Source organism: Lithobates pipiens, unplaced genomic scaffold, assembly GCF_037356315.1.
Source record: "Lithobates pipiens isolate NorthernLeopardFrog02 unplaced genomic scaffold, aLitPip1_a1.2 Scaffold_22, whole genome shotgun sequence".
Lineage (NCBI taxonomy): Eukaryota > Metazoa > Chordata > Amphibia > Anura > Ranidae > Lithobates > Lithobates pipiens.
The window spans coordinates 299,678,675-299,696,881 of NW_027507784.1; the positions used below are offsets into that span (position 1 = coordinate 299,678,675).

Sequence of the window (18,207 nt, forward strand, 5' to 3'; positions counted from 1 at the left end):
GTGATAGTGTGTGGGTAAGTCCGTTCGTTTGACCTCCGCTGCAAAGTCCGTCAGATAGTCCGCCGGACCTAGTCCATCGAAAAGTCAGATCGTGTGTACGCGGCATAAGGGAAACCGGCAGTGGAACCTTGCGAGTCGCCTGGCACTTTGTGAATGGCCAGCTTGTCTTCTGAGACACACACACATCCCAGAAGACAACGGGGCGGGGCTCATCGCAGAAGAGGATGTAACGTCCTCGGCCGAGGGCCCGGCTGGATTGGAAGTACTCTTAATACTTCTAAAGAGGTAGAAGTAAAGTAAGAGGTAAAGTAAGAAAGTAAAAAAAAAAAATTAAATATCCAAAAACTAGGGGTGGAGAGGTGGTCTTTCATTTAAGACCAATTCTCAAAATAGGGTGGAACTCCACTTTAAATAGAAAACTATCTTTAGATAGATTTTTACTCCAAAAGCATTTTATGAAAATACTTTTTATAAAGAAACCAAAAAAAATCTGACTTAAATCATTGATTTTTATCCACCCTGATATCTATAGAACACACTACATGACTGTGATAATCACCTTGAAGAATGCTCCTTCCTTACATCTGTAGTCATAGGCATGCCCAGAGGGTGTGCCAGGTGTACCTGGGAATCAATTTGTGTGGTGCCATTTCCCTCTACTGCCTGGGCTTTCCACCTGTGTTGTCCCCCCTGCCCCACAGTGCTGCTGGCTTCCCTCCACTCCTTTTACTTCAACTGCTGCAGAAGGGGTATTTCAGGATGGAGAGTGGGGGAAGAGGCTAGTAAATATGTCATTTACCAGTGCCTTCCTTTTCTAAATAAACACTTTCACCCACTGTGTTCATTCGTAACTGAAGCATAGTAAACTGTGAATGAACAGGAAGCCACTCCGCACAGAGCACTTTCATTCACTGCCCCGTGCAGCTGAGGCTGCAGAGAAAGGCACGTGTGTTTGAGCTTTGCGGTGGACACCCTAATGCAATAGGCTGCGCACACTTATGTCTGTAGTCATTGGGAAAAAATACCACCTTACAGATAGCTGTTGTTAGTGGTTACTTATCCGAGAGGTAGAAGTTGCTCATTGCTCAAGGAACCCCTAACCACCTCTGGAGGAACCCTGGCTGAGAAAGGCTGTCAACAGGAACAGAAATGAAAACAAATCTCTCTAATGAAGCCCTAGACCGCAGTAAAAATAAAACCTGACAGGAGGTCTAACTCTTCCCTGTTCTCTCTCCGAAACCAAAAAATGGCTTGTCATACGTTTAATGATAAATTGCAGAGTTTTGTTTGAAAATGATATTGTTGCTGTATATTACAGAAAGACGACATTTGTAAAGTCACATATGAATTTGTCTTGTGCCGTCAGCACAAAGGAAGGCAATTTATCTACTTTTAAAAATGGTGCTCATTACTTCAAACCACCCCAGACCTTCTGTATTATAAAACGTACCAGCTGGTGGCAGTTTGCACGATGTCAGGGTGTCTGTACTGGTTGAACATGTGGAAGGGAGGCGGGGGAGTCCTTCTTGAAGTTGGGGAACTCTAGTCAGCACTGGAGACTGAGGGATGCTGGGTAACGTAAGGGATTTCCCAAGAACCGGCCTCTGCAACTTTCTATCCAGGGACCTAAAAGGAAAAGAAGCACAAAAAAACGAAACATTACTGACTGCTCACAAAGAACAAGTATTTCCAAGCTGACATTTAAAACTCTTTAGATAGTCCCTCTTGAGGACGTTGACAACCACCACTGGTGATATTTTGTTTGTAGATTATAAATCAGTAGCAAGAAAGGCTTATAATGGGAGTACAGCTAAGAACTGGCCAAATTATGGTTGACATTTTCTTTCAGGAAGAGTTTTTCAGCCTTGATAATAAAGTTGTTTTATAGATACCCTTGCTTTTATTGCATGCTGGCATTTACCATCATGATATAGCATCTGTATCTACTGTATGTTAGTGTACATTTTGCCAACTGTGAGGTTCAAAGTCAGAAAGTATTTATCTATTCCAAGATCACGAACCTGCCTCATCCTCTCCCGTCTTTCAGTAACTCATGACTGGTCCATTTCTGTGATGGGTAGCCTAAGGCCGCGTACACACGCGGGGACTGTTCGCTCAACTTTGTCCGCTGAACAGTGTTTCGGCGGACAGTCCGCCCGTGTGTGGGCTTTCAGCGGACAGTTTCAGCGGACAGTCTGCTGAACAAAGTTTTTCGGAAATTCCGAAAAACTGTCCGCTGAAACTTTGTTTCAGCGAACAGTCCCCTCGTGTGTAGGCTTGTTCGTCAAACTAAGTTCCGCGCATGCTCAGAAAGGATTTACACGCCGAAGTTTGCATTGCAGTGTATAGGACGTCGTTTTCTAGTCCCGTCGTACGTGCCGTTCACGTCATCGCGCACGGTTTCAGCGGACTGTTCGTTCGTCGTGTGTGGGCAAGTCCGTCCATGCTAATTTTGAGCGGACTGTCCGCTGAAACTGTTTGACGGACAAAGTTGAGCGAACAGTCCCCGCGTGTGTACGCGGCCTTACTGACCATGGTGAGGCACAGTATATTAAAGGGGAATGGGCCAAGCTCTCAGCCACAGAAATTGGTCAAAATTTACACACCAATGTTCCCCACAGAAGTCATCTATTACAGTGCCGTCTTTAATATTGACTGGACCCCAGGCAAACATTTTCTTGGGATAATAATTAATTCTATTTTAGTCCTCTGTTTTGTCATTTAATTTTGTACTTATTGTGAAATAAAATGTTTGTGCCTTTTATCATACCTTTTGGGCTATTATTATGACACACCAGCACCTTTAAAGTCCCGGGGTCTAGACCCCTTTCCCCTGCCTTTGTATTTTTCCATGTATTAAGGGATATGGTGCTAATGCTCGCTTGTGTTTACCTCGCATGTTTACAGCGATTAAGATTGGTTGCCAGAGGTTACAGTGTATCATTAACGCTCACTGACTGGCTTCTAGAGGTTACAGCACACATTATAGCTCACTGTTATTTTCTAGAAGTTACAGCACATGACTTCTGCTTGTTGATTGGTTGCTAGGGATTACTGTACATCAATACTGCTCACTGATTGATTGCTAGAGGTTACTGAACATCTATACCACTCACTAATTGGTTGCTAGAGGTTACTGCCCATTATTACTGCTCACTGATTGTTTGCTAAAGGGTGCAGCACATCGTCTCCTCACTGCCTGCCTGCATATTCACATGCACCAAAATTCAGGGTGCTGTGGCACCATATTATTTTGAAGACAGGTTCCACCTCCAATTTGCTTACTTTTGCAGAACAGGCTGATGTTAGGCTTAATGACCACAGTTGTAGGCAAGACTTTCAAACATGCTCCATGTGACCTCAGAGGGACATGATATACATATGAATGTTGCCTCTATTTACATATCAATGCCACGGTCCACAACTATTTACATATTATTGCCACCACTATTTACATATAAATGCAGGTTATTTACATGTAAACACAGGGTCTGTAGGTGAGTCATCTGTACATGGCAATAGGACAGAGCTGGGCAGCAGCAACATAAGTTTACACTGAGATATCAGGACACAGCATGGGACTAAAACTTCAAGGGACAAGGGAATTTAAACTGGGATAGTTGGCAAGTATGAGGCAGCTGTTTTGGGCCTCACTACAATGATGGGGCCCAGGACAGCTGACCCTTTTGCCCGGCCTTAAAAACGGTCCTGACCTATTATGTCATACCACTGGTGCTTTGCTAATTTTTCATGACTTTAAGTGAACCTGTGCCCTGACAAAACCAGTAGGTTCACTTGAAAGCAGGATGAGGGATCACAAAGGGTGCAATTAAATGCAGCATTTGGTGCCTTTATTACTAGTTAAAAATCATAAAAAATTACCACTCACATGTGTAGAAAGTGTAAAGAGCATAAATGACAAACATCCATTACAATGGCACCATTCTACTCTCCTATGAGCCTAAATCTGGGACAGAACTAAAACCAAATGGTGCCATTGTAATGGATGTTTGTCATTTATGCTCTTTATGATTTATGATCACTCAGTTCTCTGTGCTATGTGAGTCAGCAGCTCTCTGCTCTGAGCCCCACACTCACCAGAGCGCTTTGCTGAGCCGGTCCTGGCTCCTGGGTGGATCCCGATCATATGGTCGTGATCTTTCCCCAGCCTGGACCAGCTCTGTGACATCAGCTGACAGTGGGCTTTTGCCTGCTATCAGCTGAAAACGGGTCACAGAAGTGTAGAACAAACTGCACTCCTGTGATCTACAGGAGAAGTACAACCAAACAAGCTTCGGCTGTACTTATCCTTTACTGGAAAAAAGGTTGGGAAACACTGCAATAGAGTAAAGGGAGAATCAAGAGCTATGTCACATTTTCAAATCATATGATCTTGAGCTGCCTTCATTTTAGTGTTCAGGCTCAGTATGGCACAGTAAAGCCACGTACACACGGGCCGAATATGGGGTAATAATGGCTGGTTTAATAGAAACCGGCTGACATTTAGCCCGTGTGTACAGCAAAAGCCAGCCATACCCTGCCAGGGTGGACGGCGTGCTCCCCATATACAGAACAGGGAGCGAGAGACAATACACAGTATACCTCCCATTTCCCTCCTAAATGAAGGATTGTGGAAAGACCTGACCCAGCCCTTAGATGGCTTTCACACCGAGCCAAGGGGGGCGTTGGCGGTAAAATGCCGCTATTTTTAGCAGTGTTTTACTGTCGTATTTGTGGCACATTTCGGCCTCTAGCGGGGTGCTTTTAAACCCTGCTAGCGGCTGAGAAAGGGTTAAAACCGCCCGCAATGAGCCGCAATAGCTGCGCCATTCAACTCATATTGAATACAAATTCTCCTGTGTAAATAGCCCTGATGAAAGGGCTTTGAACCTGAAATTTGTCTTTGTGTGTTTTATTACTCCTCATATATGTGAGTGATGATTTTTTTATGTTATATTTTTCAATTAATCTAAATTTTGTATATATTTTTTTGTGTTTTTGCCATTCAAAGTCCAATCTAGGGGATGTCCGCTAAACGTCCCACTTCTGTTGAAGGGGCATGACCGGAAAAAGTCTGCCGATCAGCATCCGATCAGCGCTCTCAGCCAATGGCTGAAAGAGCTGACTGTTGTGTTCTGGTGGGGGCAATTGGCAGTTAAAGCGAAGCAGTGCCAAATTGCAAAAAGTGCTCTGGTCAGGAAGGGGGTAAAATCTTCCGGGGCTGATGTGGTTAAAGCAAGTCAGTTAAGATCTCTAACTTTATCCCATGGACAGTATTGTTTTGTTTCTGGTGATATGCAAATCAGCAAATATAACTTGCTTCCAATTTTTTCCACGTGTGAATGATTATTAGAGGCACCTGGGCCCCAAAAATGAGTGGCCGTTCTTAAACAGTATTGGGCTTATGTTATGCGGGCACACTTCATCTTTAAGGTATATTTTCTGTACTTGCATAATGATATTAATAATGCATAATGACATTAATAATGACATTGTAAAGCCTAATGTGTTGGACTGGAAACCATCCACGAACAAAAGCCATTAGAAAATGAACACTGGAATGAAGACAGAGCTCCTGGGAGGAAGCATAAGTTTGAAATCTCTCTGGTATCAGAACAGTATCTAGCGATGCTGGCACAACTTGTCACCTGGCTGTATAGAAAGCGCATTGCAGTCATTGTCACATTACACCAGCACATTGCAAAGTGACAAATTAATGATAAACAAGTGACAGAATGTTGCATACACTGTGGTGGAAAGTCATAAAGACATTGCGCAAATAAACTGAACTTGAACTTGAACTTCCTAAGATAGAACTGTTCCCTTACCTGCTGGCAGAGCTTTTCGTAGCTTCCATGATCCATCCCCTACAGACCTTTGAAAAAAGGCGCAGAGATGACCCCACCACTCCCCAAGCTTGATTTCCTTGCTGTACAACTTACTTCTAAGTGGCCCCACACTGTCTCAAAATGATTACATGCATATGTGGGCATCAGACCCTAATATTATTATAGATCCTGAACTATGGACCCAAATCTGGTACACCACCAAATCGAGCCCTCAGAATGCCCTAGCCATAGAAACCAACTATAAAAACTTCTACTGTTAGCACCTAGTACCAACCCACTTGGCGCATTTTACACAAGGTTACACAGGGCGCTTTTTTTGCAGCTGGCCAGTCTCAGGAATCTAAGGACACATGGTGGTCCTGTCCAGTTGTCCAAACACTCTGGACCTAAACATATAATATGCAATGGGGCTGTGTTGATCAACTAGATTAACATAGACTCAATGCAAGGACATTGGGAAAACAATTGTTCTTTGTGTCCTACTCACAGTCTGTATTTTTATGCAACACAATGCACAGCCATGCATCATACCACGGTGTTGTGGATAGAGTTGAATAAAGTGTTTTTTGTTACCTTTCAATAATAAAAAAGAAACACAAAACACTGCGATATGGAATTACAACACAATGTTCTGTGGGTGCACAATGCACACAAGTATTATGTGTATTATACCATGCACATGGTGGTGTGAATGGGTCCTTAAAGTGTCACTAAACCCACATCATTATGAACTATCAATAAATAGTGTATTCCATGTTGTTCATACCCACTCAGTCACTTTGAGATTCCTTCTCTGTATTCTGCAAAAAACCTGGTTGATCCTGCTCAGTGGCAGCCCGTCCATTAGGCGCCACCCCCCCATCCATGTGTCTGGCCCACACTGCCATGTGTCCGGCAACACTGCGTGGCCACGATCACCGTGCTGCGCACCCCCGGGCGCGCAATAGCAGCCGTTCTGGGACACCGTCATATGACGTCCTCCCAAAACGAGGGCCGCACCATCCTTCCCTCATTTGACGGTGGGTGAGCGGTTAAAAAACACAACATAACAATACATAAGTAAATCCAGATAACAATGAGTCGAGGTCCCTGATGGTGCCATATAACCAAAACTTTTTGTGTCTGAGGCACCAGATAGATGAGTTGCTAACTCAGCTGACCTCAGACACCGACTGGACACCACTATCCATTGCACCGTACAAACTCGAGGTTGGGTCCCCACCATTCTCCTAATAACCAGAATTAGGCCTCTGTCAAGGACCCCAACCGCCAAAGAACCATAAATTAAAGAAAATGACAACCGGATAAAAAAAGAAGGGTGGGCGGGAGGGATGTTCGTCTGACCATTTCTGCTCTGCAAGTGAGCCAATACCTCTCCTTCCAAGCAACTGTACTCCCCTCCCCCTCCCAATCACCCCATCTTCTGGGCCAATAAGGTAAGTGTAATGGCTGGCCACACCACTTTAAACTAGTTAACCCCTTCTGACCGGTTCCTCTTCCACCCTGTCATGTATGCCCTTTGCTGTTTCCATTCCGCCTCAGCTCCAGGCATACCTTTCACCTCCCCTTCCCTGACCTAACATAGCCTACACTCCACCTCCCTCACTTCTATACTATCTGTTTACATCTAATGGTGCCATGGTGCTAAAGTCTTCAATGCCCTGCCTGTGCGTAGACATTACAGCTCCTTAGGCCCCACGCACACTGGGTGCATAAGGCTCCAGCATTTAATTGTGAGCAGAAGGCACAGATGCTCAGTCCAGCTATGCTACCGACAGCCTTTTAATCTCTTTAACCACTTTGTCTGCTCAATGACTAGGCCATTTTCTGCGATATGGCACTGCGTCGCTTTAACTGACAATTGCGTGGTCATGCGGTGCTGTACCTAAACAAAATTGACGCCCTTTTTTCCCATTAATAGAGCTTTCTTTTGGTGGTATTTGATCGCCTCAGAGGTTTTTATTTTTTGCGCTATAAACAAAAGAAGAGCGACAATTTTGAAAAAAAACACAACGGGGGTTATTTACAAAAGGCAAATTCATTTTGCACTACAAGTGCAAACTACAAGTGCAAAGTGCACTTGAAATTGCACTGAAAGTGCACTTGGAAGTGCAGTCGCTGTAGAGGGGGACATGCAAGGAAAATAAAAAAACAGCATTTTAGCTTGCACATGATTGGATGAGAAAATCAGCAGAGCTTCCCCTCATTTCAGATCTACCTCTTAGCCCTTGTACACCGACGGAAAATGTCTGATCGGACCGTGTTGTCGGATAATCCGACCGTGTGTGGGCTTCATCTGACTTTTTCCGTCGGAATGTCCAACCAACAAAGTTTGAGAGCTGGATATAAAAATTTTCCAACAACATGTCCGATCGTTTGTAGAGAATTCCGATCGGACAAAGTTCCACGCATGCTCAGATCAAATTCCTAGACCAAAGCTATTGGCTACTAGCCTGAACGTAGTCCCGTCGTAACTAATTTATGTCATCACGTTACGAACGATCGGATTTTCCGACAACTTTGTCCGACCGTGTGTATGCAACACCAGTTTCGGACAAAATCCGTTGGACAAAATCTGATGGATTTTGTTGTCGGAATGTCCGACCGTGTGTAAAGGGGCTTCGATTTACAGCGACTGCACTTCCTAGTGCATTTGCAATGCAATTTCAAGTGCACTTTGCACTTGTGGTGCAAAGTGGATTTGCCTTTCGTAAATAACCCTCAATATCTTTTACTTTTTGCTATAATAAATATCCCACATTTTTTTCCCTCAGTTTAGGTCAATACGTATTCTTCTACATATTTTTGGTTAAAAAAAATTTCAATAAGCGTATATTGATTGGTTTGCACAAAAGTTATAACGTCTACAAAACAGGGGATAGATTTATGCCATTTTTGTTATTATTTTTTTTTTTTTTACTAGTAATGGCAGCAATGTGCGATTTTTATCAGGACTGCGATATTGCGGCGGACAAATTGGACACTTTTGACAAATTTTTAGGACCACTGACAATTATATAGCAATCAGTGCTATAAAAATGCACTGATTACTGTGTAAATGTCACTGGCATGGAAGGGGTTAACACTAGGGAGCAATCAAGGGGTTAATGTGTTCCCTAGGTGTGTTCTAACTGTAGGAGGGATGGGACTGACTCAGTGTTCATACTTAGTATGAACGCACGATCTGTCTTCTCTCCCCTGAGAGAACCAGGATCTGTATGTTTACACACACAGATCCTGATTCTTGCACACAAGTGATCACGGGTGCTCGGCGGTCATCGCGCCCGCTGGGCACTCCCATCGGCTCCAGACACACGCTGCTGGTGCGCACTCGCCCCTCCGGCAGCGTGTGCGCCCCTAGTGGCCAATAGAAGAAGCTACGTAAGGTAACATAGATTTGCCCAGCCGAGCCAACCTGCCACAGTAAAACTGCAGCGGCTGGTCCGGAAGTGTTTAAGAGCCTAATGCTGGGCATACACAATACGAAAAATTGGCTGAAATTCAGTCATTTAGACAGTTCATTGTGCCCAGTTAATGGGCACAAAATCCATAATCGCTAGGACATTGTTGAGCCGAGAAAACAAAGGACAAGTTTGGAAATTTTCTGCCGAACGAACGATAAATTAAAACGTTAATGTGTTTCCCATCCGAACTGTCTGCACTAGGTATATGTAAAAAAACGAACAAAAAATGCAAGTATTTATGTCCACTGAACGATTTATCGGTCATTACATGATGGCACTATCGTTTGCGCTCACGGCCGAATGTTAGTTTTTCGAAAATTGGTTCAGCCGTTTTTTCGTATAGTGTATGCTCAGCATTAGCCTCTTTCCAGCTGCTGAATTTGGACAGTGCACTAAGTGCTACTAAAGTTTAGGGCTGTATGTGTATTTAGGCTGAATGCCCAGAACACAGACTTCTTGCATTCCGGGCATTTGTCCCTGGGCATATACAGCCCCAAACATTAGTAGCACTTGGTGCCCCATCCAGCCACAGGAGCTGTCAGACTCTCAGAGGTTGACAGGCTGCCAGGAGCGGAGCTGGACGGTGCACCTGTTCCTTCCGCAAGCACCTGCGCTGCGCAGCCTCATGCATCGGGGCTAAACACCTATTGGGCATGGGACCTTAGACTTCTGTGGGACTGTTTCCTGAACCTTTCTGAGCAATCTTACAAAATGCACAACTGCATAGTATTTGAGCATCGTCTCATGATTTTCAATATCCTTAGCTTTCCTAAGATCCTAGGATAAAAGATAGTGATGTCACCAGTGCCCAAAGGAAGCAGACAGAAGTCAGAACATAAGTCTGGGAGTTTTTTTTTTTTTTTTTCCTCCACATTTTTTTTTTTTTGCTCTCTGTTATTATTTTCTTCTAGAAAGAGGGGGCGGTGGGGGGTGCAGTGTTCCGTTTATACAGATCTAATTTACAGGAAGTGCCATGGGCACTTTATAAAGAGGATAATTGGTTCATTCTCTTCCTATAAGTGCTCCAAAAGACTTTGTGGTTTAGCAAGCAAAAGACGTTTGTGTTTTGTAAGCCGTTCTCCATTTGCATAATGGAAAAAGACAAATCGTTATCACAATTAAGAGTCAGAAGCAATTGCTAGTTCTTTTATAAGAGGTGTTTGTTTTGAAAGTTCTTGCAGATTACTTTTCGTGGAAATACCGCACAAAATTTTCAAGAGAGGCACATCGCCATAAATATCGCTTTAAAAAACATCCCGGCCCTTAAAGTGATACTAAACACACACTGGGGGTTATTTACTAAAGGAAAATCCACTTTGCACTGCAAGTGCACTTGGAAGTGCAGTCTCTGTAGACAGGGCCGGATTAAGAGTATTATGGGCCTGGTGCTGAGGATTTTGATGGGCCTTTTTATGGAAATAAATAAAATGAAAACATTTTTTTTTTGTTAAAGTAAATTAAATATTTTAAACAAACCACTCAGTCGCACTGTATGCGCAAGACAACCCATGTGAATGAGCCCTTAATTTTTTTAATTATTTATTACATTTTTTAATTATTTTCTTCATTTATTATTATTTGTTGTAGTTTTGTTTTTTTTTTACTTTTTTTTTTCACAATACTTTTTCGGGAGAATGGAGCAGTGGAAGGTGTCAGTACTGCATACACATGGGGGGCCCAGAGCTGGGGTGATCAGTATGGGGGGAGGCGCAATTACAAGCACTGATCTCCCTCTAGAGGAGGTGGAGTGTCTTTCAGCTGCTTCATGGAGAGCCATAGAGGGAGGCTGTCATGGTGATGGTGCTTGTGATTGCCTGCCGCACCGATCACCCCTAACTATAGGGATTCCCCCTGCTGCAGGAGGTACAAGGAGCGTCTCATGCAGTGCAGTATTCAAATGGTCAGTCCATCCCTGCTAGACCTATATTAAGGTAGAGGCCTGGAGCTGCAGCTCCAATAGCCCCTACGTTAATCTGGCCCTGGCTGTAGATCCGAGGGGGACATGCAAGGAAAATAAAAAAACAGCATTTTAGCTTGCACATGATTGGATGATACAATCAGCAGAGCTTCCCCTCATTTCAGATCTACCCCTTAGATTTAGAGCGACTGCACTTCCAAGTGCACTTGCAGTGCAAAGTGGATTTGCCTTTCATCAATAACCCCCACTGTTTAATTTAAATTGTCCCTTCTATTTCTGTATATGGATGATGGCACTGTAATTATTTTAATAAAAAAAAATAAAAATCTAAGTATCTTTTTCCTAATCAATATACAGCTATCTTTCTTATGCTGGCCATACACTATAAGAAAAATCGTCGAAATTCGGTCATTAGACCGTTCATTCGTTTTTTTTTTCGGGCAGTTAATGGGCACAAAATCGATAATCGTTGGGACATTTTTGAGCCGAAAAAACGAAGGACAAGTTTGGAAATTTTCTGCCGAACGAGCGATAAATTGAAAGGTTAATGTATTTCCCATCCGACCTGTCTGCACTAGATATATGTAAAAAAACGAACATAAAATGTATTTATTTATGTCCACTGAATGATTAATCGGTCATTACATGATGGCAGCATCGTTTGCGTTTGTGGCCAAATATTCGCTTTTTCGAAATTGGGTTCGCCGGATTTTTCTGATAGTGTATGGCCAGTATTAGCCTGCCTACAATGAAACTTAAGCAGGAGGAGTTTCTAATCCTCTGTGGCTGGTCACGTGTTCAGAATAAAAAAAACAGCCTTTAGAATGCAAAAAAATAGAGTAAAAATAATATCAATAAACTGTTTTAAATTGTCATACAAATATACACTGCTCAAACAAAATGAACTGCTTGCCAACCGGCTCACGCCAATATACGTCGGCAGAAAGGCACGTACAGGCAGATTAACATACCTGTGTGTTGTCCTTTAAGAAGCAGTTTGCGGGCCTGCCGCGACATCCGTGAGTGTTTGCGGGTCCCGTGGACTCGATGTTTGTGGGAATACCAGCAATCATCTCACGGAGAGGAAGAACGGGGACATGCTGATGTAAACAATCATTTCCCCGTTCTGCCTAGTGACACTGTCACTGATCACAGCTCCCTGTGATCGGGAGCGGTGATCAGTGACATGTCACACATAGCCCCTCCCCCCCACAGTTAGAATCACTTCCTAGGACAGACTTAACCCCTACAGCGCCTCCTAGTGGTTAACCCCTTCACTGACAGTCACATTTACACAGTAATCAATGCATTTTTAATTGCACTGATCGCTGTATAAATATGAATGGTCCCAAAATCAAACCAAAAACGTCTAATCTGTCCACCATAATGTTGGAGTCAAATCAATCAATAAACGCTTATTGCAATTTTTTTTACCAAAAATATGTAGAAGAATGCATATCGGCCTAAACAGAAGAAATTATATATATATATATATATAAAATAATGCGTTTTTTCAAAATTGTTGCTAATTTTTTGTTTATAGTGCAAAAAAATAAAAACCGCAGAGGTGATCAAATACCACCAAAAGAAAGCTCTATTTGTGGGGGAAAAAGAGGACATCAATTTTGTTTGGGAGCCACATCGCACGACCACGTAATTGTCAGTTAAAGCGACGCAGTGCCGAATCGCAAAAAGTGCTCTGGTCTTTGGGCAGCCAAATGGTTTGGGGCTTAAGTGGTTAAAGGAACACTTTTTAATCAGAGTATAGCATCAAGTCACTTAAACTCCTGGGATATTGATCTAATCAGTTTAGTAGCAGAGGGGGTTGTTCATTAGTTTCAGTTGCTTCGGTGTTAATGAAAATAACAACAGGTGCACTAGATGGGCAACAATGAGTCAATCGCCAAAACAGGAATGGTTTTACAGGTGGAGGCCACCAACATTTTTTTCCCTATTTATCTTTTCTTTTTTTCGCTAGTGTTGCATTTGGCTAGGGTCAGTGTCACTACTGGTAGCATGAGGCGATACCTGGACCCTATAGAGGTTGCGCAGGCAGCCCAACTCCTCCAGGATTGCACATTAATACATGCCATTGCCAGAAGGTTTGCTATGTCTCCCAGCACAGTCTCTAGAGCATGGAGGAGATTCGAGGAGACAGGCAGTTACTCTAGGAGAGCTGGACAGGGTCGTAGAAGGTCCTTAACCCATCATCAGGACCAGTATCTACACCTTTGTGCAAGGAGGAACAGGATGAGCACTGCCAGAGCCCTACAAAATTATCTCTGGTCACTGGTGTAAATGTCTCTGACCAAACAATCAGAAACAGACTTCATGAGGGTGGCCTGAGGGCCTGACATCCTCTAGTCCAGTGATGGTGAACCTTGGCACCCCAGATGTTTAGGAACTACATTTCCCATGATGGTCATGCACACCGTAGTGTAGTTGAGCATCATGGGTAATGTAGTTCCAAAACATCTGGGGTGCCAAGGTTCACCATCACTGCTCTAGTCACTGCCCAGCACCATGGAGCTCGATTGGCATTTGCCATTGAACACCAAAATTGGCAGGTCCGCCACTGGCGCCCTGTGCTTTTCGCATATAAAACAGGTTCACCCTGACCAGATGTGACAGATGTGAAAGGGACTGGAGAAGCAGTGGAGAAAGACATGACCGGTTTGGTGGTGGGTCAGTGATGGTCTTGGGAAGCATATCCATGCAGGGGCGCACAGATCTCTACGGGCTAGACAATGACACCCAAACTGCCATTAGGTATGGGGATGAAATCCTTGGACTCATTGTGAGACCCTACGCTGGTGCAGTGGGTTCTGGGTTCCTCCTAGTACACGACAATGCCTGGCCTCATGTGATGAGAGTATGCAGCCAGTTCCTGGAGGATGATGGAATTGATACCATTGAAAGGTCCCCCACACTCGCCTGACCAATATTCAATATAAAATCTCTGAGACATTATGTGTCAGTCCATCCGACGCTGCCAGGTTGCACCTCATTAGGAGCATGCCCTGACACTGTCAGGCATGCATACAAGCACGTGGGGGCCATACAAACTATTGAGTACCATTTTGAGTTGCTCCAATTAAATTTTAGCAAAATGGACTAGCCTGTCGCATTTTTTCACTTTTCAGGGTGTCTTTGAATTCAGCTCTCTGTAGATTGATTTTCTTTGCCATCAAACTATGTGCCATCCTTTCATTCCTAACACATTACCCAGTCCATATCAGTACAGATATGCAGCATGATATTTTTCCCCTTTGAGATCTGATGTGTTTTCAAAGTGTTCCTTTAATTTTTTTTTTGAGCAGTGTATATTTAAAATCAAGTTTGTATTATTTTGACTGGATTTCTTTCAGTCATAGGCTGTGTCACGCTCCTCCAGCCTGTTTCTTAGAATATAAGGGAGGTGAAGCCTCCATCAATGTACATGTAATATCCCGCTCCCATTGTGTTTAGCTTGTTAGTGGGCATGGAGGAGGAGAGAGGGAGTGGGCTCTCATTTACCGCTATGTATACACCCACATGTGTGATTCTATAGTCACATGGGCTTTCAGATTCCAACAGATATTTTTCAGGACTGTGGGCAATAGAATTTGTTCTAAAGCAAACCCAGATATTATCTGCATCTGTTATCTGTATTATCTGTATCTCACCCACTTTCAGGTGTCAATGTAACAAGATAATCAATGTTATTCACTTTACCTGTCAGTGGTCATAATCTTATGGTGGATTGGTTTATACTTTTTGGCAATAATAAGCAGTTCTGTCTCTCTTTTTTGGCGAGCCACTGTTCACTGGCATACATTGTTACATTGTTGCTTGTTGCGAGAGGTAGCTGCCCCTAGCAAGACAGGAGAACTGGCTTAGATCCTGACTGTGTCAACCATCTCTTGTCACTTACACCCTCATATCATGTCACTTTTTTTCCTTTGGGAAGACAAACTGTGTCATGACATACTGGAGCTCATTTATTATTTATTAAATAAGAACGCAGGAACACAGAGTGCCGCTAGAATTAACATTTCTGATGTCATTTTTTATTTTATTTTTGTGTGGGGAGTTAGATGGTGAAATCTAAGATTTGAATCTCTTATGCCTTGTACGCACGGTTGGAAATTCAGACGGAAAATGTCCAATCGGATTATATTGTCGGTAAAATCCGATCGTGTGTGGGCTCTATGGGACTTTTTCTGTCGGAAAAAAATTGAGAGCAGGATCTCAAATTTTCCGACCAAAAAATACGATCGGACTTTTTCCGATTGTTTGTAGAGAATTCCGATCGGACAAAGTGCCACGCATGCTCAGATCAAATTGCGAGACCAAAGCTATTGGCTACTAGCCTCAACGTAGTCCCGCCGTAACGAATGAACGTCATCACGTTCCGAACTATCGGAGTTTCCGACAACTTTGTCCGACCGTGTGTATGCAACACCAGTTTCGGCATTAGCTTTTACCTATCCAATACCAAAATTCCTGGACACTGCAACTCCATTGACTTCTGCTAGGGTTCTAGGAACTAAACTCATTACAAATGTAGCACTACCCCCCGCAGGGGCTGCTGGTAACTGGCTGTCCTACTCCTGCACAGCCAGGCAATGCGCATTCTCCACTTGCATTAAAAAACACAAGAAGTCAGTCCTTTGGCTTTGTTTTTATGTTTTATTCGGGGTAACAACTTGGATGGGTGAAGAGATATATAGGATGCCCAACTTGTATCAAAGAACAACAACAAAAAGGGGACAACTTCCTTCTTTTTGTACAAAAAGACCCTGAACTGATTTCTTTCCTTTCCTCCCACAGTCCTAAGGCTCGGTTCACATTTATTCAGTTTGCCTTTGATCTATTTCCGCAGTGCTTTTTGTTGAGCATTTTACGATTTTTCACCTGCGTTTTTGATGCATTTTGCATGTTTTATGCTTTTTTTGGACAATTTGTTGTTGGCTGGATAAAAAAAACAAAATAGTGGCAAAATCACAATAAAAGCGTGGCAAAAACACACTACATGCTTTTCTGAAGCCTCTCCATTGAAGTCTAATCTATTGAACCTACACTATATTTTCAAAAGTATTGTGACGCCTGCTTTCACACGCACATGAACTTTAATGTCATCCCAGTCTTAGTCCGTAGGGTTCAATATTGAGTTGGCCCACCCTTTGCAGCTATAACAGCTTCAGGCCCTACAGTGGTGTAGTGGTTAGCACTCTCACCTAGCAGTAAAAAGGGCCGCTGGTTCGTATCCCAACCACGGCACTGCCTGTGTGGGTTTCCTCCCACACCCCAAAGACATGCAGGTAGGCTAATTGGCTTCTGTCCTAAATTGGCCCTAGTATATGAATGGGGACCTTGGATTGTGGGCTCCTTGAGGGTAGGGACCGACGGGAGTGTGCAGGTATAGGGACAATTGTAGACACTCACTCAGGTTGAACTGGATGGACTGGTGTCTTTATTCAACCTTACTAACTATGTAACTCTTCTGGGAAGGCTGTCCACAAGGTTTAGGAGTGTATCTATAGGAATATCCAGAAGTACATTTGTGAGGTCAGGCACTGATGTTGGACAAAAAGGCCTGGCTTGCTGTCTCCACTCTAATTCATCCCAAAGGTGTTTTATCGGTTTGAGGTCAGGACTCTGTGCAGGCCAGTCAAGTTCCTCTACCCCAAACTCGCTCAGCCATGTCTTTATGGATCTTGCTTTGTGCACTGGTCCAAATATTTGGTGGGGGGGTGCTTATGGTGTGGGGTTTGTTTTTCAGAAGTTGGGATTGGCCTCTTTGTTCCAGTGAATGGAACTCTTAAGGCGTCAGCATACCAAGACATTTTAGACAATTTCCTGCTCCCAACTTTGTGGGAACAGTTTGGGGATGATCCTGTTCCAATCTGACTGCACACCAGTGCACAGTGCAAGGTCCATAAACACATGGATGAGTGAGACTGCAGTGGAGGAACTTGACTGGCCTGCACAGAGTCCTGACCTCAACCCGATAGAACACCTTTAGGATGAATTGGAGCAAAGACTACGAGCCAGGTCTTCTTGTCCAAAATCACTGCCTGACCTCACAAATGCGCTTCTGGAAGAATGGTCAAACATTCTCATAGACACACTCCTAAACCTTGTAGACAGTCTTCCCAGAAGAGTTGAAGCTGTTATAGCTGCAAAGGGAGGGCCAACTCAGTATTGAACCCTACAGACTAAGACTGGGTTGTCATTAAAATTCATGTGCATGCAAAGGCAGGCGTCCCAATACTTCTGACATTATACTGTAAGAAGCATCCTTTTGCTTTCAAAAAAGTCCCTGACCCTGTCCAAAAGTGCAGTGGCTGAAAAAAGTATAGATATGAAGATGTCTTATAAGAAACCATGTTGAATGGACTGTAGTGCGTTTCTCAAAAAGCACCAAAAAACGCATAGGTGTGAACCGAGCCTTAGTAGATTAGTACCAAAAGTCCATTACAGACTAGGAGCTCTCAGCCCCTTTTGGAAATAGCACAAAAATAAATAAGGGGAACTGCATGCAAGAGTGTATTGTCTACTTGTGTAGAACTGCTACCAGATATTCCAGGGCAAGGATAAAACCTGACCTTTAGAAAGCTTGCTACATGTGGCCTCTCTCCCCTTGAAAACGCCTGGGGTGTGCTGACGTACTCACTCTGCCCTCCTTGATCCCACTGCACTCAGGCAAGATTCCAAATCAAACTGCTCTGCTGAATGGATCCTCCTGAGCCAGTCCGAGCTCAGCCCAGCTAGACCCCTCCTAGGCCAAAGACAATATCCTCAGCATCTATGCAGATCAACCCTCCTGGCCCCTGCCCACTAACTTTTAGACATTTCTCCAAACTTCCAGAATCAAGGGGAGGCATCGGAGACCTGCCTGTATGAGTCATCCAGCCTTACCTGCAATAAACGCAGACTCAGATTCCAAGCTCACCATGAGTCAAATAAATGTGCCTGTATTTCACTCCTAGCA

At 43.6% G+C, this 18,207-nt stretch overlaps 1 protein-coding gene across 1 annotated transcript in view; it reads right to left on the reverse strand.

The window, feature by feature from the left end:
• The window catches only part of LOC143924770 (ankyrin repeat and fibronectin type-III domain-containing protein 1-like), a 552,097-nt gene that overhangs the window by 506,035 nt on the left and 27,855 nt on the right, over nucleotides 1-18,207 (reverse strand). The window contains exon 3 of the mRNA XM_077449225.1: nucleotides 1,451-1,626. Within this exon, the coding sequence (XP_077305351.1) occupies nucleotides 1,451-1,626 (176 nt within the window). The remainder of the gene's footprint in view (nucleotides 1-1,450; nucleotides 1,627-18,207) is intronic.